The sequence below is a fragment of the Sparus aurata genome, chromosome 4 (assembly GCF_900880675.1).
Source record: "Sparus aurata chromosome 4, fSpaAur1.1, whole genome shotgun sequence".
Classification (NCBI taxonomy): Eukaryota; Metazoa; Chordata; class Actinopteri; order Spariformes; family Sparidae; genus Sparus; species Sparus aurata.
The window spans coordinates 32743180-32766401 of NC_044190.1; the positions used below are offsets into that span (position 1 = coordinate 32743180).

Here is a 23222-nt window from a genome sequence, read left to right on the forward strand (position 1 = left end):
TATTGTTCACTTGATGTATCTATTCATTTAAGATTCATTAGTAAGACTATGTCGACAGTCTCAGCACAACTTTACACTGAACGGTGCATTCAAAGACGTCCTCACACAGTGAACTGTGTTTTAATGTTGTGTTAACATTCAGCTGACGAGCGAGCTTGATTTCCTGTTCAGGGCAGGAAGTTTGGAGGTTGCATGTAAATCTGATAAATCGCGTGCAGGGACGCCGCTCGGTGGCTTGCATTGTGGCTAATGTGGTCAAAAACGAGTTTTAAAAATCGGATCACTTGTTTTTAAATCGCCCATTACGAATCCAACAGTGTTACAGGGAGCGCAATACCAGCCCATTGGACTGCCTTTCCAAACATGCTGCCTACATTACCCACAATTCCACTCTCCAGGCACTTTTACCAGATTTCATGCAGCTTCCTCTGGAGCCACAAAAGGCTTTATACAACTACTGTTTCTCACATATGTAGCTGTACTAACCAAGACCTGTGAACAAACGTTGATGTGGGAAATTGGTGGAGTTCCAATTACTTAAATATACCTCAGTGTTCTAATATTGATACTTTGTTACAAGTATAGAAATATAAGATGCGAAATGTACTAAGTGCATCAGTACTTGCAAGTACATGCAGTGGCCTCTTTCAGATTATTATATAATTAATTTAAGTGTTACTGATGTGTTACTGTGAACGCTGCAGTTGAGTTTAACTTATATGTGATAGTGTAGAGCAGGGGTTCCCAACCACCAGGCTTTGGACCGGTACCGGGTCTCGGTTTTTGTTTAGTAAAGTCTTCATTTAGCTGTCACATAAATACAGCAGGGTTAAAAGTGCAATATTTGATGTGTGTGTGCCAAATTGTAAAAGTAGCTCAATGTCCATATCAGTCCATACATCACATCACATTAGAGACGCACCTTTGATCATATTAAAGAGCTGTTCAACGAGTGTGTGTGTGCATTATAAATAACTGTGTGTGGCTACAGGATCAGCCACTAGATGACTCAGACGTCATGAGGTAGTTGTCAAAAAGTGTGTGTGTGTGTGTGTGTGTGTGTGTGTGTGTGTGTGTGTGTGTGTGTGTGTGTGTGTGTGTGTGTGTGTGTGTGTGTGTGTGTGTGTGTGTGTGTGTGTGTGTGCATGCGCTCTGAACATGTTGTGTAAACAGATGTTAGAACAAAGAAAAGCTGATATGATGCCTCGGCTCTTTCTTCCTCTATTTAACCGATGGAGTCATTGTTTTTGCGGAGGCAGAGCAGCAGGTGATCCAGCCGGGTGACTCTGGCATTGTGGAGTCCGGCCGCGGCAAAACAAAAAGCATCCAGCTGGAACTGAACATTATTTTCTGTGAGTTAGTCAAAAGCTTTGTGTTACTTAGTGACGTAAAATGTGACAACACATAGAGCCCAGTGAAATAAGTAACTTTATAACTTAGTTTAGACAGTATTATAGACATATACTAAATAAACCTGAGTATGAAAATAAACATCCTTAGTCAAATTAAATCTTTCAGTTCGGTTGATCTTATTCAGCATATCAACTTTGATAGTAGAGGTACAACACGTAGATGTGACGCACAGAGAAATAAACTTGAGATGTGGGTGAAAACTATGACGTGGATCTGGTGTTCAGATTGTTTAGTCAATAGAAAAAAATGTCAACATCTAAAGAAAAACTATATATTCCCACCTGAGGAGACTAAATTCAGTGAAAGTAAAAATGAAATGAAATTGTTAACAAGTTGAAAATAACATCAAAATATAAGAACTATGAATTAGATGTTTGATTTAATCAAAAACGATAAGATTAAGATCAAACTTAATTAAATGAAAATATATTAAACATTAAGTTGTATCAAGTTGAAAATAAAAAAGTTATTATAAACAATGTTTCTGATATTCTATAAATTGTCACAGTTTTTCACCAACTGAACAGGGTAAATATTTTTTGGGGCCTGGAAATGTTCCATGTTTCATTCACAGTGGTGAAATTGTACTTTTCTTATTCTGACTTCTACTCAGCACCTACTCAACATGTCATCAACAGATGATCATGAAAACATTTTTGGTTTGAGTACAAATTTTTACTGACATATTTAAGAAGGTGATTTGGACTCCACAGTGTATTTCTCTAGTCGTGCAGAATTGCGCAACCTTTTGTTATATTTTGTTATTGAGCTGATTTGATTTGTATTAACTGCAGCATGGCTGTGGCTCAGTGGTAGAGCTTGTGTCTAGTTATAGGAAGTCGCTGGTTCTAGTCCCCTGGTCTGCATGTTGAAGTGTCCTTGTGTAATCTACTGAACCCCAAACTGCTCCTGATGTGCTGGTCGGCACCTTGCATGGCAGTGTATGAATTACTGTAAGTGGCTTTGGACAAAAGCATCTGATGATAGTTAATGCCATAGCATCATGACTACTTTAATTATGTCTAATAATTGGGATGATGAATGGGAACAGAAGAATCATGTTTTCGTTATTTTATTCTGCTTTTTCTTTTCTTACTTTCATCCCATTCTTTCATTTGTCTTTGACTGGTGCATCTTTTCATTTTGTCTGATAGTTATTTTATTTTTCCATTTACATGTTTGAAATAAACTAAACCAATTCATCAGATGCCGTTAGAAAGTTCACTATAGTTGGATTTTTATCAAAACACTGACACGATGAGGGACGTTGTCTGCAGTATTTTACTGAATGAGCAGACCTGGTAGCCTCTGCAATAACTCTAACTTGCAGTATTTCAAATGTAGGAGGTGCTTTCAACCTCAAAGTGCTTTAAAAACATCTGAGTCCAAATGTGAGGACTCCCAACTGAACCAGCCAGGAGCCAATTTTATCCTTGAGATGTTTGGTGCCTGCAGCCGTTGTTGTGTAACGTGAGCACTGCAGCAGGTCAGAGGAGCAGAGACAGACAGCAGAACATCTCTTATTTATGACAATATGTCTGGATATCAAAAGGAGGAGAATCATTTACTCTTCATATTCCCCTCACAGTCCTGCTGCACAGACAGTCAGGGAAAACAGAAAGTCATAACAGTGACAACATCTCAATCACAAGACTCTCACTCAATTCTTTTCTATTTTTTTTATTAAAAAAAAACAAAAAACTGACAAATAAATAGAACAAAACAATGTAAAAAATATAATGTTTAAGAGATCATAGTGGGGAATGCCATAGCAACGATTTGTTCTAATAGCAATATGTTTGAAGTCAGATTGGTCCCTGGTTAGATCGATAAGAGAAACATTTCACAACATGTAGCACCGTTGTGTGGTCGTCCGACCTGCATACAGCTCTGCTGGCCCGTGTAAATCACAGACATTTCACATGAATGTAGGACAGACTCAAACAATGAACGACTGAATTAGCTGTGGTTCAGTTAGAGGAAAAAAAAGAAAAACAAAAAAGGGCCACTGCTTACAGCTTCATTTCATATAAATATAATATATTAATTTATACATTGTACACTTGAATGGCTCTAAACCACATACACAACTCAGGTAAACACATGAATAAAAAGGCAGCTGACAAGTTTCAAATAAAAACCAGAAGCTGTGTGACAATTGAAATGAAGACTTTTAGCTGCACAGCTGAAAAAACAAACTTTGAAAGAAGGATGACTGTATGCAGAAACCTGTGCTTCAGTAATTCACCTGTCTAGGATATGCGAACTGATGTCACCAACTCCAAAATTTCTGAAGGCATTGAGATCATTTTTACAATCTTAAGGAGCAAGTGACAAGATGTCAGTTTTAATGTGTGTGGGGGGTTAAGAGTATGTGCAAACATTCAGTTGATGACTTGAGATTACAACCCTGAATTCACTACAGATTACGCCCGTTTTTGCAGCATTGATGTTAGAATTCAAATGTCTACTTAATTGTGCCAAATGAAAGGAGAACATGGAACAAGACGTGTTAATGACGTCGAAGGCCAGCTAGCGCACCAGGAGGAAGGTGAGTCCAGCGATGCCTACACCAGCGGCAGCAAACAGCGCTTTCTTCATGGACGATTCCTGACTCACCTCTCTGGCACTGCGGGAGAACTTACAGAACCCCTCCTGGAAGAAAGAAAAACAATAACTTGTTAGGTTGAGAGCAGGAAACTTTTTGTTCACCAGCAAGAGAAAATATCCATCACTCACTCTAAAGATCTTCTCCACACACTCTAGCTTTTACAAACCAAAAGGAGGAGCATTAGCTGCCAAAATTACAACTAGTAGTGGCTTTTGCTGACAGCTGGTGGCAATTATACAATATATTTGGGAAAATATGTCACAGTCATTGACAGTGCAAATATTTTTGTGTTTGTTGAGAAACGTGGCACTCAGAGAAAGCTGCTGATACCTGCAACTTCTCAAATATATAAAAATAAATTAGGGTGCCAGTTTGTGCAGAGATTACTTAGAAATGATATCATTTCAGCTCCACAGAAAAACCACATAGTTGAAACAATAAAGGCAGAAGCCACTCCAGCTGCTGCATTCTCCTTCATGTTTTCAAACTGAAGCCACACACGACTGGCGAGTGCACCTGCCCTCAGCTCCAGGTGTTGTGCTGTTTTACAGCTTCTTGTTTTTCTAGTCATACCACGCTAACTTTCAATACAGCTCAGGCCAAATTCAACACACTGATGCTTTGACTGTTACTACAAAAGTCCATCTGGCTGAGCTGGTTACGTGTCTGTTGAAACCAGCTGCCAGCTGAAGAAAGGAGGGGTAAGAGTGTGTGTGTGTGTGTGTGTGTTTACGTGGGTGTTTGGGAGGGGGGCCAGGGCGAGCCCATTCACAAAAGCAGACATTCAACTGTAGCGGTGTTCAGTTTGGTGAGGCCTTTGGGACTAAAGTCTACCCAGAGTCCCTTTAAGATTCCCAGTGAAATAAGCCACACAAAGCGGGTTTAAAATTAGCTTTGCCCTTTTGGTTTCCAGGATACAGCCCAAATGATGCCCGTCACCACAGCTTTTGTCCGACCATTACTAAAACCTCTGATAATGTCAAGCCCGACACCGTTTGATCATGGCCCTGAATTTACACTGCTGAGGTTTGTCTTGTTGTAGCATACATTCCTCAGAATCTGGCCTATTGCTACTCTACAATTCACATAATCACAGCAGCCACATGAGACGTCGGAGCTCTCGTCTCATCTGCAAACAGAGAAGCTAAAAAGGCTGAATCTAAACTGAGCCCTGGCCATGTTTTAAGCCACGCTGACACGTAGATCTGAATATAAATCTGTGCAGGAAGCAAACACGATCCTATCAAACTAGGTGGTTTCCAAACTCCAAAAGCCCATAAACGGGACTTTCACATTTGAATCTCAATGGGATTTTTCACGGCTCCGTTACTAAGTGGCTTCCCACCCTGGGTGTGACCTCTTATCTACATTGGGTGTGTTCATTCAGTCAGATCTGCCCCATCACCTGCATAGGTCAGTTTACGAGAGGACATGTCATAACTTACCCATCCGTCATTCTCCAGCAGCCACTCTTTCTTCTCCTCTCCCAGGTAATCAGCTATGGTCTCTGCCAGTCCCCTGCAGTTTCCAGGCCCCTGTCCCAGTTCCTGCCCGGGTTCCAGCCCCGGCTTCTTGTCCTTCTGCTCCTGCAGCTGTCTGGCCAGCACCCCAGTAAAGGTGAAAAGGGAAACAACCCTCCCCCAGTTCAAGTGTCCATCTCCCACCAGCTCCTCTATCACCTTCCTGAGGCTGGAGCAGGGGTCAGGCCCGCACTGCCTCAGGAAGGTCTGGGCGAGGGAGTGGAAGCGAGCCTGGTGCTGCGCCTCCATGTCCTGGGCCATGCACCTCATGGCAGCGGCTGACTCGCTGGGAGGTGGAGGGGCTGGCCGGGGGCTTGTGCAGCACAGGGACAGGTAGTCCTCTGCCAGAGCCAGGGTCTCTTTCCACAGCCCGCACGACATTTTCTACCAGGAAGAGAAAGGACAATTCCATTTAATAAATGAAGGGAGCCAGCTGATATGTGAGGATCAAGTTACTGTGTGCTATGAGGAAACCACAATTATGGGATATCATGTTGATGTGACAGGAGTGAATACCAACCAATTCTGAAAGGGCTTAATGCTTATTTTCATGTTCAATCTGCCAATTATCCACTTAATGATGCGTTTGGTCCTTTCTGACAACTATAATAAAAATGCCAATCATAATCTTTTAATCCAAGATGGCGTCTTCAGATTCTTTTTCATAATGTATTCACTTTAAAAATGAAAAACGGGGAAAAGTTGGCGTTTTTCTTTAAAACACGACCAAAACTATAAGTTATAAAATTGTCGCCGGTTGATTTTCCGCCAATTAATCAACAGTTTTTCTAATCAGCACATCCATACAATTCACTACGTTAGCCATTCTGCATAGTACATAGTTAGCATCATCTCAGTTATACTCCGTTAACCGTTTTTCCATATGCTAAAACCGGACATGTTCAGTTTTTAATTGTGTAAAATAACAGCTGCAAATGCTGGTTCTTGCGTGTGTAGCTTCTGAGACACCATATAATTAGAACCAGGTGTCAAAAATTAAAAACTTAACTAGCTTTGTTCAGCGTCTAGTGAAGGCTAACGGCAGCGCTAGCAATGGCGCTGCTAACGGCAGCCTGTGTGAACGTTAGCCGTCAGTTGATGGCAGCCAGAGGATGCTGGAGGCTTAACACAGCTTCGTGAACTTAATTCGCCTGACAACGTAATTTAACAGTGTACTGTGTGAGGGCTACATCACTCATAATCAGGTTTGTTTTTTTAAAAGGCGTTTAGCCGGTGAACTTGCAGTTGGTTCGCCGGCTGAGTCTCCTCCGGTAACAAACGGTTGATCTGTCACCAGAGCAATGGAGGACACAAAGGACCACATTCACACAAGCTGCGGTGAACTAGCTCCGCTACGAGAGGCACATCTGCGCACCCAGCGCCGTGTTTAACCACCACGAAAGCGCCAATATGAGGGAAAGGTTTGCCATTTTCAAAGGGACACGCGTAAACGTAGGTAAAATAGATATTTCCGTGCGTAAAAGAGAAAAATGCTTACCCTCCCAGCGATATCAGACTGCTCTCTGCACATACGGACGGCGGAAGGAGAACCTCGGTACACTCACAGCTTCCCTTCAACAGGCTCACATTTATGTGAAGCGCCTCCTCCTCCTCCGCCTCTTTCACCTCCTCCGCCTCCGCTGCCCGCAAAAAACCCGCAAAAGTACCGACATGTGTGAGTGAAGGGAAGCGACACCTCACCCACGGAAAAGCGAAAAAAACACACACACATACACGTCGCTCACTTCGTCACGGTTCTCTCTGCAGAGAAGAGAAACGTGTGTAGGAAAAACCATAAAGTGTTTTCTATAAATACATTTAGTGAAGCGAAATAAATGTGTTGCGGTGCTGTAATGTGTAGAGGAGTTTTTAGGGTATCTGTGGTTTAAAAAAAAAAAATGGAGGTAATTGTTAAAATCAGGAGCCAGTGTGCAGGATCAGCTGTCATCCAACCAACAGAGGAACAACACAGTGGAGGATCATAAGAGCCAACACTTAATATATAAATCCAAAAATTAGTATACAATAATATTCTGAAATAAACCAATACATAATTAATGGTGTAATTCAATTCTCAGTTGTCACCATAAAAAAATGAATCACAAATTTAATAAGATATTGAATATGGAAATCTTAAATTCAACTGTGTATTCATCCATTTGTTCATTTGTGTAAATATTTGTAGTTTATTTGGATATTAATTAATGTGTTAACTTGTTCAATGTGTGGGTTATTTAATTAATCTAAAGAAATGCATCTGCAGTTATTTTGTGTACTTCAGTGTATGGAGTGACACTGAGAATACTCCAGACAGAGACCTGAAATGATCTTCAAATACTCAGAAAGAGGATTTATAAAGAAATTAATGATGGGACATGAAGAACTTGTTGAGTATTTACATTAATATGATTGTTATTGACTGTATTTCAGTATGTATTCCTGAATATTTATCTGAAAAGTAAAAAGTAATGGCCATCTGTATCTACTGTGTTATGTTATTGTTAAGCACATAATTAGTTTTTTATAATTTGATTTGTGTATTGTTCAATGAAATGAGCAACTTCATATGAAACAATACAAAATATTGACAATGGATTAATTAATAATTAATTAACATTAAGTAAATAAAACAAAAAACATCTTTTTTCCAGCCCCTGCAAATATGACTACATGAAAAATATGAGTGTTTGATTATTTCTACATTTTTGAGTTTTATTCCAGCAACTTTAACCAAGGAGTTAATTGCTTACTTAAAAAAAGAAATAGGTTGATTAATCAATATGAAAATAATTGCTATTGATTGATTTTAATTAATAAGGGTGATTTTTTTTGTGAGCTAGAGACAAATCAACCTTTATTTTATCTGTGATTGTTGAAGGTTAAAATGAGCTGATTTCTGTAAATACATTTGATTTGTGGCTCACAGATGTTCGGATCAATTCATAGACGTGATCTCATCAAGTCTGCTTCACCTCCGTTATGAAAAGTTTTTGTCTTATGATTTCAGGATTTGGTTTCATTCATCATCATCAATCTCTCACTCACTCTCACTGTGTTACAATTACACAACCGCACTCACAGCTCAGTGATCAGCATGAGGAAGTGAACCCTGCAGAGAATGTGTTTGTAATCAAATGAATGACGGTCAGATGAAATGCTTCAGGTTGTCGGTGCATCTTGTGATATTTTTGGGTACTTTCTTTGCATGGTAATACCCGGACGTCTTCTCCTCCACCAGTCCCCTTTTCTCCTGCTGTCTTTCACAACCATCTCTCTTTATCTTGTTGTTTCCCACTGGGAGTTTCCCTCTCTGAAATCCAGCTGACCTGTGTTTCAAACGAATTTTGAAATAGCAAAGAGAGGAACATCACTGGAATATCCTTAAAATACGGATGTGTGTTCTAGTTTCTTTTCTCACTGTAAAAAAAGGAACAAGCCAGCTGCTGTTCTTGTATCGGAGACCCAAAATATCCTGTGCAGTGGTGGTTCTGTTTACTTATTTGCCTTTTACCGCAGATGAGTAACAACGCATAAAGACTCCATGTTGTCAAGTGATGATGTGGACAAGGTTGGCTGACCTATGACCGGTGTTTTAAAAAACACAGATGTGTAAGTCAGAGAGACTGTTTGATCAATAATGCCATGAGGACATGGACTTTAACTGGACAAAAGTCATAAAAACAGAGACATACTTGATCTCGAATTTAGTTTGTAGTTTGAAAATATCTGTCGGGAGTCAGGACGTGCACTTCTTCCTGGATATGTCATCTTAAATAATTTAAGTGACCTTGCTAACAAAAACACTATCATAGGACTTTTTTGGAGGTACATCCAGACATTGCTGTTACACTTGTGATACAGCACTGCACCCCCTGGTGGCAGACAGTGTTATTCTGGACTTTACAGTATTTTTAAGCCGCTTTTGATGCATTTAAAAGAAAAAATGCTGACATTCAGCACGATAACAGTGATTTTACGAAGAATATTATCTTCAAAACACACACATGTTGATAAATGTCACTATGGAGACTTAGACATTTATTAAATCCTAACCCTAACCACTACCTGAATAACCCTCAACCCAACCCTAACCTTAATAAATGACTCACAAATCTGCTTCATAGTCCCAGTTAGCAGACACCAATTGTGAAGAAGCAACAGCTCTTAGCCTAACCTAAGCCTAATTCGAATCCGAGCCTAAAACCAAGTCTTAACTTAACTCTCACATTGACCTTTAAAGTGAGGACGGGCAAAAATGTCTTCATCTTGGCTCTGTGAACCTCTCGCACTGCAGCAGATTTACTAAACTCTTCACATCCATTCGTATTTTGTTTATGGAGAGACATCAAGAGCAAGAAATACTTAAAATCTCCTTTATTCTTCTCACAAGCAATATACCTAAGCTGTAGAGTTTTATATATATTTAAATAAGAAAAATATGTAGCTACATTTAAAGTTGCTTCCTTTGGATATCCATGATATTACCTATGGCAGAGTAGCCACGATAAGAACAACATTAACAGCGTGTACACCTACAGTATGACTCCGGACAGGTGTGGTGTGACGGTTAGCTGATGTACATCATTTAAAAGATGATCACTAATATTGTCTGCATGTCTACATGGCAGAGCAGACACAAGCTGCTGATCGCTACAAGTAATTTGGCTCTTTACACTCACAGTTATTAGCAATCACCATAAATGTTACACAATCAGTCATCAAGCTAACGATAACACAGATTAGGAATCCAAACTCACTGTTAAAATGAACACCCTCCCTACGGTTGTGACACAATGACATTCTCATTCAGAGGAAACATTTGATGTGTTTGTGCTTCTGTGTGTGACGTGTGAACACACTCCTGCAGTGGTGTCGATTTCAGGCAGGAACTTGCAGTCTTGGCAGTCACATAATACTGGTGGCGTCTTCGCGGGATCAAAACTGTGATGTGAACTTTAGGCCCAAATCTGCATGAGAGGAGCGAGAAGAATCATATGGGTTCAATCATAAAACAAGCATAAGAACCTCAACATACATAAACCTTGTCTGCAAATCTAAGTCTTAATATCATCCTGTTGTATACTTGCGTGGCTGTTAGAAAAAAGGTTATAAACAAATAAGCAGTGCCGGGAAAGTCCTGCTCACCCGTAAGGTGTTGTCCCAAGAGGCCGAGCAGAGCGCCGTGCCATCAGGGGACAATCTGACTCTGCTGATTCGGTTCTCATGGCCAAACAGGATGGAGAGACGATTTCCCTTCAGAACATCCCACACGTTGATGGTGTAGTCATTATAACCAGCGAAAAGCAGGCGACCTGGGGGCCGGAAGAGGAAGTGAGAAGAGAGGAAGTGGGGAATTTGGAATAAGAGGAAGTGAAACTAGACAAAGAATCGGTTGAAATTGTGACTGATTACATTTTTCCTTGAAAAAATAGGATGTATTTGTGGTAAATACTGTTTTACTTTTCGGACCTGTAAAGTTTTCCAGTAGCTGATGAATAATAAATATTATTCAATACACTATTAATGAAGGTAAAGTGTCCCAATCATTACTTATTTTCTAAAGTTCATGTTATAGATCACAAGAAGTTACAGAAGCAGCTCAAAATGTTTTTTTTCCGCCTCAAAAACAGTCTGGTATTCTCTGAACATTTATTCAAAGCAAGACTATATTTACTGATACCATGATTTAATTTAATGTGCTTTACAAACTCCGTACCACTCATGGAGAAGTCCACAGTAGAAGCACCAAATATGATGCTGTCCTTCTGGTAGACGGCCACCTCACGATCAGCTCGCAGGTCATAAAAACGGCACTGAGGAACAGAAACAAACAAACTATTACAGCATATCACAGAAATAGGTTCTGGTTATCGTTTAGCTTATCAGTACACATTGCTGATGGAACCACAGGAATGGCATCAGTACATGTTTAAGAATATTCGTGTGAGTTCACCTCTACAACAAGAGTGAGACCAATAAATCCATTGATTATCTAGACATGCACTAAAGATGTTGATTTAAAAAACATGACACATCAGACACATCACAACAAACTGATAAGGAGGTCGTATGGCGTGACTCACTGTGGAATCATCAGAAGCAGATGCAAATGCATCTCCACTGGGGTAGTACCTGAGCACACATGACAGAGAGGAGGTTTAGATACATTGCTGCACCAGTGAACTTTCTATATGAGAGAAACTCTTTAAATGAGTGAGTAATTTACGGCCTTAGAATAGTACATAAGATGAACATGGCTGATGTTTGTGTTCCCTTCTTTACAACTCAAATTCTCAACTTCATCAACATTTAGAGATTCTTTTACACCACATCTCTACTCCTTTTATCTAGCGCAATAAATTAAAAAAAAACATCCAGGAAAAACTCAATTTCAATTTCAATTTCAAAAGCTTACAATGAAATAAAGCACAAAAACATGGCTCAAGACTTCCTGTAATTTCCCTAAAATAACTTGATAGTTCCCCCCCACAGCAGAAGTAGAAGTACCAATATTACTACCACTTGTACTCTTTCCCTATGTGTAACAATAGTTTTGTGTGTCATCTCTGTACGTACTTTTTATGAGAGACTTTCGCTTTTTTAAAAGAGCTGGACTCACTTTACACAGTTGATGTCGGACTCGTGGCTCTCGAAAGATTGAATGTTCTGTCCAGAGCGCATGTCCCACACGTTGGCCTTCTTATCAGAGCCCTGATAACACACATGCAAAGACACACAGACACATTAGAGACATAACTATTGTTGCTGTCCTGTAAAGCTCTTACATCTTTAAAAGGTGTCAGTTTTTCATGAAAACTTCTCATCCAAGGAGCACTGTGAGTTACGACCACACACGTATCAAGGACACACATTATCTCTCTCTCACCCCGGAGACAAAAGTGTTTCCAGTCTCAGATGGGGCGAGGTCCAGGGACAAGACATCAGCTGTGTGACCATGGAAACTCTGCAGCAGCTGTCCGCTCTCCACATCCCACAAGGCACATGTGCCGTCACCGCTGGAGGTCAGGAGCTAACACACACACACACATACATATACATACATATGTTCATCACACATAGACAAAAAACCAGACAAAACAATTTACAATCAACAATGTGAAAAGATGAAGCTTCATCCTCCAGAAGTATTTTGGGGCGAGGGCATTATTATTTTTTGTGACCCAAATGAAGTTAATTCATCTCATCATGTTCTTTGTTTATAAACATTGTACTGAGGGAACGTTTAACCTTAAACACTGACAGCCTTGGTATGCTAGTGAAGGATACAACGGGAAACAAGACAAGAGGAAATGCTGTCAGAGAGGGATTTTATCGCGTAGATTCTGTGATCTGTTGCAAGGTCCACAAAGACTGAACTAAAGGATGAAACTAGGCTGATTGGGTTTAATATGACACTGCTGGTGGTCATAAAGGGAAAGAACACAGACTAATAGGTTCTCAAGTGATTTCAGAGAACATTTGAATAAATGTACTGTTCATAGCATAAAAAGTAAAATAGCAGGATTTGATTCTGGATAAATCACAGTATGTATTTTGTTGTATTTAATGTATATTATCAGAGTTATTTTTGTTTTCTATGTTGAATATGACTTTGGAGACTGGCTGTGCTTTCATTTCTTTTTTTGACATTTAAAACTGAGAAACGAAACCAGTCTTGATTCAGACGAATTTAAAGGGAAAAGAGTTCATTGAAAATAAATATCACGTGATTGCTTTGACCTTAGCAGAGGCTTCAAAAACAGAATACCTTCACCGACTTCTGCTTTCTATTGTCTGTTTTAATAGTTGCAGAGAAATACTGCAGATCTCTTTACTATCATTTAACGTACGACTGTAGCTGTTGTTCGCTACATGCACACACAGATACAGTAAAAAAACGTGCCATAAGCCAAAGGTCAGCTCAGCACCTCCCCGCTAACACAGAAAACTCCCACTGCGCATCATGTTTCCAGCACACAAAATGGCAAAATGTCAGCAATTCCTCTGATGAAAACAGATTATGGGCACTTAGAGACACATGCAGACATCAGAGATCCCTGCTGGCTGCTGGATTAGAGAGCTCCTGCTGGATGACCTCAGGCACAAAAACACACCACATCCTGCCTGCACAGAGAGGTAGCTCCAGTTTCAACATGAATGCAATTATCAGTAGGCCACAATTACTGACACACATACACACAGATGGGAACCTCACTGATCTCACAGAGAGCCTTTGCATCAGACTGATTTTACTCACCACCACCTGCATGTGACCATATATTAAATCCTTGCAGGGGGTTCTTTAAATTACCCAGTGATCATCCCACATGTAAACGACTTTAATGAAAAAGCAAAGTCATAACTCACAAGTCAGCTGTGATGGACGGACACACACACACACACACACACACACACACACACACACACACACACACAGACTTTAAGGGCTGAATGAAAACACGCAGCCAGTCTTTCATAAAGTGTATGAAAACACTTTCTAAGCCCTCAATATAGTCCACAGCTTTGTACTCCAAGGTCTATCTGAATGGTATAATGGCCTTACAGTGTGCTCATGACATGTGTGCGTCTTTGTGTGTGAGATTCAGTATGACAGAGGAGATGTGCGAGAGACGCGTGTGGAGGAGAAAGAACACACGCATGTGCGTGTCTGTGTGTTAAATGTTCCGCCCTCAGGTCAGTGTGCTCCGCTCTTTCCTTGATAAAAGCCACTCAGTGTCTATTAATACACCCAGGATAGAGGACCATCACCCCCCTCCTCTTGTCTCTTTACTGCCATCTCTTTTTCCTCCCTGTCCTCTGTCATTGTGCTCCTCTGCCTCGCTGAGGGCCAGACTGGAGTAAATTATTAAAGCAAAATATCTCAGGTCGTCTCCCTCATGATCTCCTCATGAATTTGTGCCCTGGATTTCCTTTTTCCTGTTAGCGACCCGCAGATGCAAACAACAAAAGACTCCAGTTGGCGCAGACTCGTTGATTTACAGTAGATGCACAGTGCATCATTATGATCCCAAAATACAGTATCTTAAATAAATGTACAACATCTAAATATAGTTGTCATGTTTTACAGATTAAGTTGACAATGATCCAAAGAACATTCAGTTCATAAGTGGCTCGTTGGTCTAGGGGTATGATTCTCGCTTCGGGTGTGAGAGGTCCCGGGTTCAAATCCCGGACGAGCCCATGTGATGTCAGTACCTGTCTCTTGGTAATCAGTTGAAACACAGTGAGCCACTATTGGATTCAATATGATGTTGGCGGTTTAACAGTCCAATAATTGTGCAGATTGCAAAATAGGCAGGCTTTCATTTAAAGTTGCTGAACCCTTCTGGTTCACACCCAACCGTTATTCTCAGTGTCAAGTGACCTTAAATCTTACATGCACTGTGTCTAAATGTAGTCAGGATCCGTGGTTGTCTGAGCCACATGGAAAGATGCATTTGATCGTCGATGATAAAAGCGTCATGTATGAAATATACAGGCTTGTAACTGGAGCTCACCTGCATGTCAGAGTTGGTGAAGGTGCATCCTGATACATAGTTGGTGTGCATGGCGACCGACTTCTTCTTTGCGGCCAAGTTCTCGTTCTTGTCCAGTGACAGCGGGACCACTGAGCACTTGTTATCCAGTCCGCTGTCGAAGGAAATAAAACAATCAGTGGTTAAATGACGGGTCTCATACCAGTGGAGGGGACCAGATAGTTATCACTTAATGTTCATATTACAGTTATGATGTGTGGATATACATGAACCAGGCTGACAGTATAAGATAAGTGAGTCAAATTAATGTTAACATTCCCTTCTTCCATTGTGTGTCAGATTAAGTCAGGTGAAGTTAAAAATCCTCCTAAAAAAACTCCTCGAAGGATCTACTTTAGAGCCACTAGCAGTCACCAATCATAAACATCTACTAAACATTTACAGACAATAGAGCCATCATATGCAAAATAAGTTACTGAGCTAAGAAGAAGAGGAAAGACAGCAAGCTGATGATGCAGCATGTGTGGCTCAGGGTTTGTATCATTCCCAGGCTGCTGTGGCGAGGACACAGCCTTGTATATGGTGCTTAAGTTCCACAAGGTGAGCTACCAGTCTCTTTCATTGTTTTCATTGTTTATCTAAGGCCTAGTTCACACGTGCAGGGGAAGTTTTAGAAAGGCATTTATTTTCTGTTCTGGTTTCAAAAAAATTCTCATCTACACCAACAGTGTGAAGTGCAAACGCAGGCTGTCAAGTGCATGCCAAAGCAAAAGATGGTGATATAACCTCTACCGTAAGGCCAAGTTGCTGATCAGAAGCCTGCCAAACAAATGAGACATGCCAAAATACCCTGGTTTTCCTGTCAACACACTGGCAGGAGTTTCCCAAAAGCTCAGTTTTCAGTGACCTGAGATGCCGTCTATGTGTGTGTATTCTATGCCAAAACGCATAGAAAAAGATTTGTTTTAAGAAATACCTGTGTGTACAGGGCCTTGGGCAAACCTTGCCCATTTACTCTTATGTGTTTTTACTGTAATGTTTGGTTTGACAAGTTTCTCCCACAGGAGACAATAAAATAACCATAACCTCAGAATTTAAAGTTACACTTGAGTACTATAGCAAAATATCTCTGTCATTATCTGTGAGTTTCCTGGCAAGTTCAACAGGAAGGTTACTAGACTGCTCGGCGGAACTAGTGTAAGTGATAGTTTCATGATAACTGACACAAAGCTGTAGAAGCGTTACCTAAGTTGGTAAGTGATACAATCGCTAACCTAAATCTTCATGAATTAATGATACACCGTACCAATCGCTCTAAGAATGAATATAAGCATCCCACCTCTAATTTTGCGCAAGGTATCATGGGGGCTAAGAATACAGTGTGTAGTTTGTAGTAGAAATATCCATTATATTTTATTTCACTTGACAGCGAGGAGTAGAGTAGTAGTAGTTCATTTAATCTCTGTACTCACCCACATGCCACAGCTGTGCCTGAGGGAGCGTAAGCACATGCCATAACCCATGTACATGGCAGGGACAACCCATGTTCCTGTAACACACACACACAAACACATACAAAACTTAAGTAATTTGTTATTGTTAAGAAAATACACTCTCTTTAATAAGCATGAACCAACCAGACTCTTACACAGATGGACACAGCTGCAGTGAACCTGGATGTGGTGAGTATTAAAAGGGATTATGTGGTCATGTCTCCTCCATCAAGAGGCAGGACGGTTAAACCAGGCTGAATCCATTAAAGTGCACTCAGGCACACACACACACACACACACACACACACACACACACACACAGGGTCATTACAGGGGACAGATGGATAGATAATCTTTAAACGCATATTTCCATGCGATCGTGTTGCGGCCTCTCTCTCGGAGGAGTGTGGCAGCAGAGGATAACCGGCCCACCCACTCAACACCAGTACATATGGTGAATAGAACACGAGCATCTGAACATGTAGTGGAAATAAAGCTCACTCAGCCTTGCATAACAGAGCAGAGCTTCTGAAAGTAACAGTCCTATTAATTTTTAATCAAAAACAGCTCTGTGTGACTTTTTGTGTTAACTTCTCTTGGATGAACACTCAACTCAACCTTTTAATTTATGATGACTGAGACTATTTGAATAAAAAGAATTAAGGCTTTGTATTTGCAAAGTCTAAGGCGGTCAGTCAAGTTAGGAGTCCCGTAGAAGGAAACATCAAACTAAGCTCAAAATGATGTTTATTTCAGATCCTGAGTTTGGTGAACATGTTGAATGAATGTATTGTGTGATTATGGATCTAGCCAATCAATTCCTTACTTTGTATCTTCTCCAAGTCTCATGGGTGTTATAGTATTTAGTGCCATTAAACATGTCAGGCTGATGGGGAAATGTTTTTCTCAGACATGAAACATTAACAATGGATCGTGATAGTATTGTTCAATTATTCAACATGTTTGCAGGTTTCTGAACTGAGTAATAAGGTTGCAGCTTAAAACTCTCAAATACAATTTTATTGTGGTCAATATAAATCTAGTTATAAGGTCACTTTTCTCCTCACTTCGGCTCCTGATGTAAATATAGAATATCTACAAAATAGTCTTTTTATAAAAGGGAATTTCTGTGCATTTTTCTGTCCAAAAACGTATTTTGACAGATTTCTTTCTTTTAAAATAATCTAAACCTTATGTTACTTTGTTTATGGTCAATCATTATATGCACAAAAGCGGCACATAAACCTCTACTTACCTTATTAAGAGTGAACGCATCCCAGACGATCACTTTTCCATCCTAGATAAGAAAAAATAATAGCATAAAAAAGAAAATGATGTGTCATACTAATATTAAGTAAACCATTTCTCTTAATATACTCTATCACGTCTGTATGTGTGTGCGATGTATACCTGTGAAGAGCTGACCATACGACGTTTGTCTTTACACCAGTCCATACACAGCACCTTGTTCCCATGACCCTTCAGCACGCGCTTGGTCTTGATGGAAAGTGCACCAACCGCCTCTGCCTTCTCAGCCACCTGGTGCACTGAGGTACCGACACAAAAACACACATTGTAGTTTCGAGTTTTCGGGAACTTTTGACTACCAGCACAGGTGCAGGAATCCGTTACTCAGATCCGTTGTAAAAGTAAGAGTAGGAATATCTAAATGTATTAGACGTGAACAAAAAAAGTTCAGTATCTAAAACCTTATTTGAAGCAGCTGCAGCTTTCATTGTGTGTTATTTCTGTCACTGTGGACAAAAGTGAAAAAGATCTTGATCTGGCAAGTGTGTTCTTTTGTTTTAAAAGTGAGTGGAAAAAAAGAAGCAACATTTTGAAACTACTATTTTTCTTTTTTTAAATCTATTAACATAATCATTATTAAACTGAGACAGTTTTATAACTAGTTAAAAGCTATTCATTCAAACCCAAGCGGGTGTAAAAGTACAGTAACATTACAGATTCTAGTAGCTTTGGCTTCTGGTAAAAGTTGAAGATTCAACTTCTTTACTCAAGTAAAAGTAGGAAAGTACAGGCTCTGAAATGAACTCAGATCAGAGTAAAAAGTATCCCTCTGAAGGACACTTCTGTGCACAGCTGACTGAACATCCCATCATCCATGTTGCTGCTTTTATCACTAAACGTCTTTTCTCCCCAATTCGAGTCTCCCTCTCCGTCTGTTTCTGTCTTGTAACGTCCGCCGTGCATTATGTGCACCAACAGGTGGAAATCAGTCTTGTGAATTGGGACGGCGGATACAAATAAGCAGTAAAAAGAGAGCAGAAATACTTCTAGGAAGTCAGAAAAATGTATACTCGAGTTAAGTAAAAATGCCAGAAAAATCTACTTGAATACAGTCATCAAGTATTTGTACTTCCCACCTCTGACAATATTGACAGTGACAATATACTGTATATATGTGACTCGGTTATTTACATTACTAGCTACAATTGTTCTTCATAAATGATAGTGAGATTTACTGATGTTTTATTTGAACAAATTCCTATTTTTTCCCTCCTGCCTCCAAAAATAGATTTCAACAGTATTCAATTCGATATTAACTCACTCTGAAATGTAATGGAGTAAAAAAAAAAAAAGTATCTTGAAGTGCAGTAATTGAGTAAATGTACTTTTTCTTGTTAGCTAGTTACACATCCCAGTAATTGACTGACAGTAACTGTAACGTTAGCATCATCACTCGTAACGTTACTTTAAGCTAACTTTACTTTAAGCTAGCGTTACTTAACAGCGAGCGCCGTTAACTGACAGTTAACCGTTGGAATGAAAACGGTGAATTCCATGTTTAAAAAGACGATGTAACGAGCGGCCACCTGTCGAGTGTTCACTCTTGTTTCGAGGAAAACGAAGCTGTGTGTCAGTCAGAAATGTGTCTCGGTGCTGTGACAGTTGTTGTGTCGCTAGCTTCGTGTGGTCAGGGGACACTTACGCTCCACGTCGTTGAGCTTGCCCCGCTCCTCCTCCAGCTTCTTCTTCAGAGTCTCGGTCTCCCTTTTCAGACTCGCCAGGGTTTCCCCTTTCTGGAGCCCCTGACAGGCCATCTTTGAGAGGCGACAGAACACCCAGAAAAAGAGAGGAGGAAGAGGAGAAAGTGGAGAGAGAGAGGGACAGAGAGAGAGAGAGAGAGAGAGGACGGTTGTAATCAGCGGGCTGGTGAGAGTGTCCTCGAGCGCGAGAGTGATGCCGCCGCGCGACTCAGTTAGTGCCCCACTTCAGCCTCCCTCCCTCCATCCTGCTCCCCCCCTCCTCCCTCCATCCTGCTCCATCCTCCCCCCTCCATCCTCCTCCAACCCTCCTCCTCTATCTTCCTCCATCCTTCTCCCTTATTCCTGCTCCATCCTCCTCTTTCTCAAACTCCTCCATCCAGCTGTCCTCCCATCCTCCTCACCCTTTCTATATTTATTTTCTCCATAACTGAATAATAAAATCTGTTCTAAAAAAAAAAGTCCGCCAGAAAACAGTTAGAAACAGGAAGGTGGCAGGGTCCGCCACATGTAAACAAAGTAAAACAGCATGACGTGTTTTCCTGTCAGTTTGTTTTCTTCAGTTTGTTTAGGCAGCAAATAAAATCAGTTAATGAATCTTTCTTTCCTAATTAAAATGTCTTCCCCAAAACTACATAGTGCGCCTTTAAGTATGTTCTCTTTCAGAGAAGATAATCACTACAAACTTTTCCAAAGTAGTAGAATAATAATTTTTTTTTTTTAAATGACCTGGCATTTCAATTTAATTAATAAGGATTCTGAAGGGATCTGACAAAATTATATTATCCACTTATTATGTCCACATTACTGATGATTATTGATCAGAAATGTCAGAGTGTAATTATTTTGTGAGTGTCTACTGTCAAAAATATTAGGATATTTATTGTGAATCATGATGCAGCCTAAAAGTATCGTGCTCCTATTTTAAGGCCCATATAGAGCAGAGCCTTACTTTGCACATTTTTGACTGGCCCCGAGGGATCATTCAAGTCTGATCTAATACGATCGATAAATCATGTGGCAGACAATAAAAAAGTTGTCTTCGTCAGCAGATCTAAGCGTGACAGTTTTTTGGTGTCACTAAGCGAGTTGTCGACAAAGAGCCAAAGATCAGGAGGGGGCTCAGCGGCCGGCATGCAGCTCCCTCTTCAAGGTCCTGATAACTTCCTGTGAGTGTGTTTGTGTGTGTGTGTGTGTGTGTGTTTGTGTTGTGTGTGTGTGTGTGTGTGTGTGTGTGTGTGTGTGTGTGTGTGTGTGTGTGTGTGTGTGTTTTAGATACACTAATAGAGCTGTGTGTCAAAAGGTGCTGCTGAGCGGTTTGCTCTCATTTTAACGGCTGTCGCACAAAGTGTTGCGTGATCCTCATCAAACCTCAGATACCTCTCATATCACTCATCGTACACATGCTCAGCTGTTTAGTGAATGGGAAACTTGACGTACCACTTCCACACAGAAGGAGCAGTAGTTGATGGGCTCCGTCTTAATGTAGATGTTGATGAGAGGACTGGGTTTCGTGCAGCACTCACACGGGCCAAAGGTGGCCGCCACGAATGTCTGGTCACACATGGCTGCAGACGATCACCAACAGGACCTGTGGAGAGAACACACACACACATACACACACACACAAACACAAAGATTAATTAAATCAGGTTTATTTTGTTTTTATTGATCTCTGTGACCACTTGTTGTGTGGGGTGTGTGTGTGTATGTGTGAGTGTGTGTGTGTGTGTGTGTGTGGGTTAGGAGATAAGTAGTTGCTAATCTACTCTGTCCTGATTCTCCTCTGAGCACCAGGAGAAGAGAAGTGCAGCACAGCTATTCTGGGAACAGCACATAGAAGAGGACTGCACATGAGAAACTCTTTGCAAAATCAAATAACAACTAATGATAATGACCTCTCACATCTCAAATCACACAAACTCTGCCCTTTGAGGCAGCTCCTTATTTTTCTACTATAAAATCCTGGGCTGAAGTAAATGATTAGCATTCTCGTCGATACATATGTGGATTACTTTAAGTGCTTAATGGTTTGTTGATCAGCGTCCAAGATGATGTCCTAAAATGTCTCATCTTGTCCACAAATTTAAATATATTCACTTTACTGTCATAGAGGAGCGAAGAAACCAGAAAATATTAACATCTAAGAAGCTGGAAATTCAAGAATATTAACTATTTCTTCTTTAAAATCACTCAAACCGATTATTTATCAGTTTACAAGTCGATAAATTGCTGAAGCGCTAATATAAACATAAATATTGTGCAAGTTCTCGGACACAGTAATGCAACAGCACACTGATATTTCCTTAGATTTGTTCTTTTACATTTTGCATAAATGTCAGAAAATGTGTAGATTGCAGAAAAATACGTCATTAAGAGATCACAGTCCATCTATTAATACCAGCATTGTACTGCTTAAAGATATATAAAGATGGATATATAATAGAATATAATAATGGGATATTATGGAGGTATATTAGCAGTTTGTTACAGGCCTACATTGTTACATTGAACATATTAGCGTTCAGTTCTTCATGAGTGTCACTATTGTTGAGGTGATCATTGAGTCACTGATCATAAACTGTTCACTCTCTACAGTCACATTCTAACCCTGAACCCACATGTAAACACGAAACACACCAACATCAGCTTACAAAATATTACTTCCTTCCTTATTTCAATTATAAAATCTTACCTGAGAGGAGAATTGATTTCCTTCTTTGAACAGCAGGTATTTGTGCCTGTGGAACTAAACAAGAGTTTTTCCCCCAGGGAAGAGGATTGTGAGCGAGGGACAGAGAGGGAACAGTAAGCTTCTTAGTGAAGTGTTTAAGCTGCGACTCTGCGCTGCTTTTACCTCCGTGGTTCAGACGTACGCTGCAGCTTTACCTGCGAGGCCTGGAGAGTCACATTTACAGCATAATCCAACACAAATAGCTTTTTAACACTGAGAAACCCTCAAGATTTCCTGAAACCATATGATGTAACATTATGTACATTACATCTGCTCATTGTAATATGAACTGAGAAGATTACAGAGTGAAATCTGAATTATGAAACTGCATTTTTTTTTTAGATTTATGTGGATCTAAAATTTCCTCCTTTTTGTGCAATGCTGCATGTTACTGTTGTAATCACATTTGTGTAATCCCATCAAATGTAATCCATTACACCTAGCTCGGAGTCACTGCGCTGTCACTCAAATAGCAGAAATGAGACAGTTTCACCTTTGAAGGAGACAAATCAACTGACAAATACAAATACAAGACTCGAGGATCAGTTAACTTAATGGCCAAAAAGTTTGGTACTCATTTCTGGTACAAATAGATGATTTTGTAGTGTTTCTTTTTATTTACATGACTGAAAGAATCACATTTCCTCAGAAGTACAGATGATTAATACAGTCTTCTTTCAGCAGATACCAATAACCAATACAGTAACCCATCATTTTACATTTTTGCATTAAAAAAAAGTTCCTAACCTGTTGTTTTTGCACACCTGAGGGAAAGAAATGCTAATATGTAGTGAGCAAAAGGCATGATAAAAAATGTAATAGCTCTATAAAGATTTGTTGCATCATAATTTTAGACTTTTACCTTTCTCTCTTGCGATCAATCATCAAATTCAGCTTCATCTGCACTCCTTCTTCTGTGTTTATTGGTGGACCGCAAACCATATGTCAG

The 23222-nt window shown here is 40.1% G+C and overlaps 2 protein-coding genes and 1 non-coding gene across 3 annotated transcripts; 1 reads left to right on the forward strand and 2 right to left on the reverse strand.

The window, feature by feature from the left end:
• Positions 1 to 3102: 3102 nt before the first annotated feature.
• bcl2l10 (BCL2 like 10) lies at positions 3103 to 7275 on the reverse strand. The gene is made up of 3 exons (XM_030415165.1): positions 7043 to 7275; positions 5470 to 5928; positions 3103 to 4068 (listed from the first exon to the last, which is right to left on the reverse strand). Exons 1-3 carry the CDS (start codon positions 7073 to 7075, stop codon positions 3946 to 3948), a joined length of 615 nt encoding a protein of 204 aa, XP_030271025.1. The 5' UTR covers positions 7076 to 7275; the 3' UTR covers positions 3103 to 3945.
• A 2628-nt stretch (positions 7276 to 9903) lies between these two features.
• On the reverse strand, positions 9904 to 22350 carry gnb5b (guanine nucleotide binding protein (G protein), beta 5b). Its single transcript, XM_030415164.1, has 13 exons — positions 22235 to 22350; positions 20980 to 21130; positions 19485 to 19596; positions 17945 to 18081; positions 17790 to 17831; positions 16514 to 16590; positions 15063 to 15195; positions 12431 to 12574; positions 12164 to 12255; positions 11628 to 11676; positions 11261 to 11357; positions 10690 to 10856; positions 9904 to 10511 (listed from the first exon to the last, which is right to left on the reverse strand). The coding sequence occupies exons 2-13, from the start codon at positions 21103 to 21105 to the stop codon at positions 10500 to 10502; spliced, it is 1188 nt and encodes a 395-aa protein (XP_030271024.1). The 5' UTR covers positions 21106 to 21130; positions 22235 to 22350; the 3' UTR covers positions 9904 to 10499.
• trnap-cgg (transfer RNA proline (anticodon CGG)) lies at positions 14674 to 14745 on the forward strand. Its single transcript has one exon. It is a non-coding gene; the product is annotated as a tRNA-Pro (tRNA).
• Positions 22351 to 23222: the final 872 nt, after the last annotated feature.

Bases quoted from the DNA above. Each gene is read 5' to 3' on its own strand.
- bcl2l10 (XM_030415165.1), bottom strand. From the start codon at position 7,075: ATGTGCAGAGAGCAGTCTGATATCGCTGGGAGG. The intron at 5,929-7,042 runs GTAAGCATTTTT...TCTTCCTGGTAG, and splicing joins AGTCTGATATCGCTGGGAGG to AAAATGTCGTGCGGGCTGTG. The intron at 4,069-5,469 runs GTAAGTTATGAC...TCTTTCTTCCAG, and splicing joins TGCTGGAGAATGACGGATGG to GAGGGGTTCTGTAAGTTCTC.
- gnb5b (XM_030415164.1), bottom strand. From the start codon at position 21,105: ATGTGTGACCAGACATTCGTGGCGGCCACCTTTGGCCCGTGTGAGTGC. The intron at 18,082-19,484 runs GTAAGTGTCCCC...TCGGTACCTCAG, and splicing joins CAAGCTCAACGACGTGGAGC to TGCACCAGGTGGCTGAGAAG. The intron at 16,591-17,789 runs GTAAGTAGAGGT...TGTGTGTTACAG, and splicing joins ATGCGTTCACTCTTAATAAG to GAACATGGGTTGTCCCTGCC.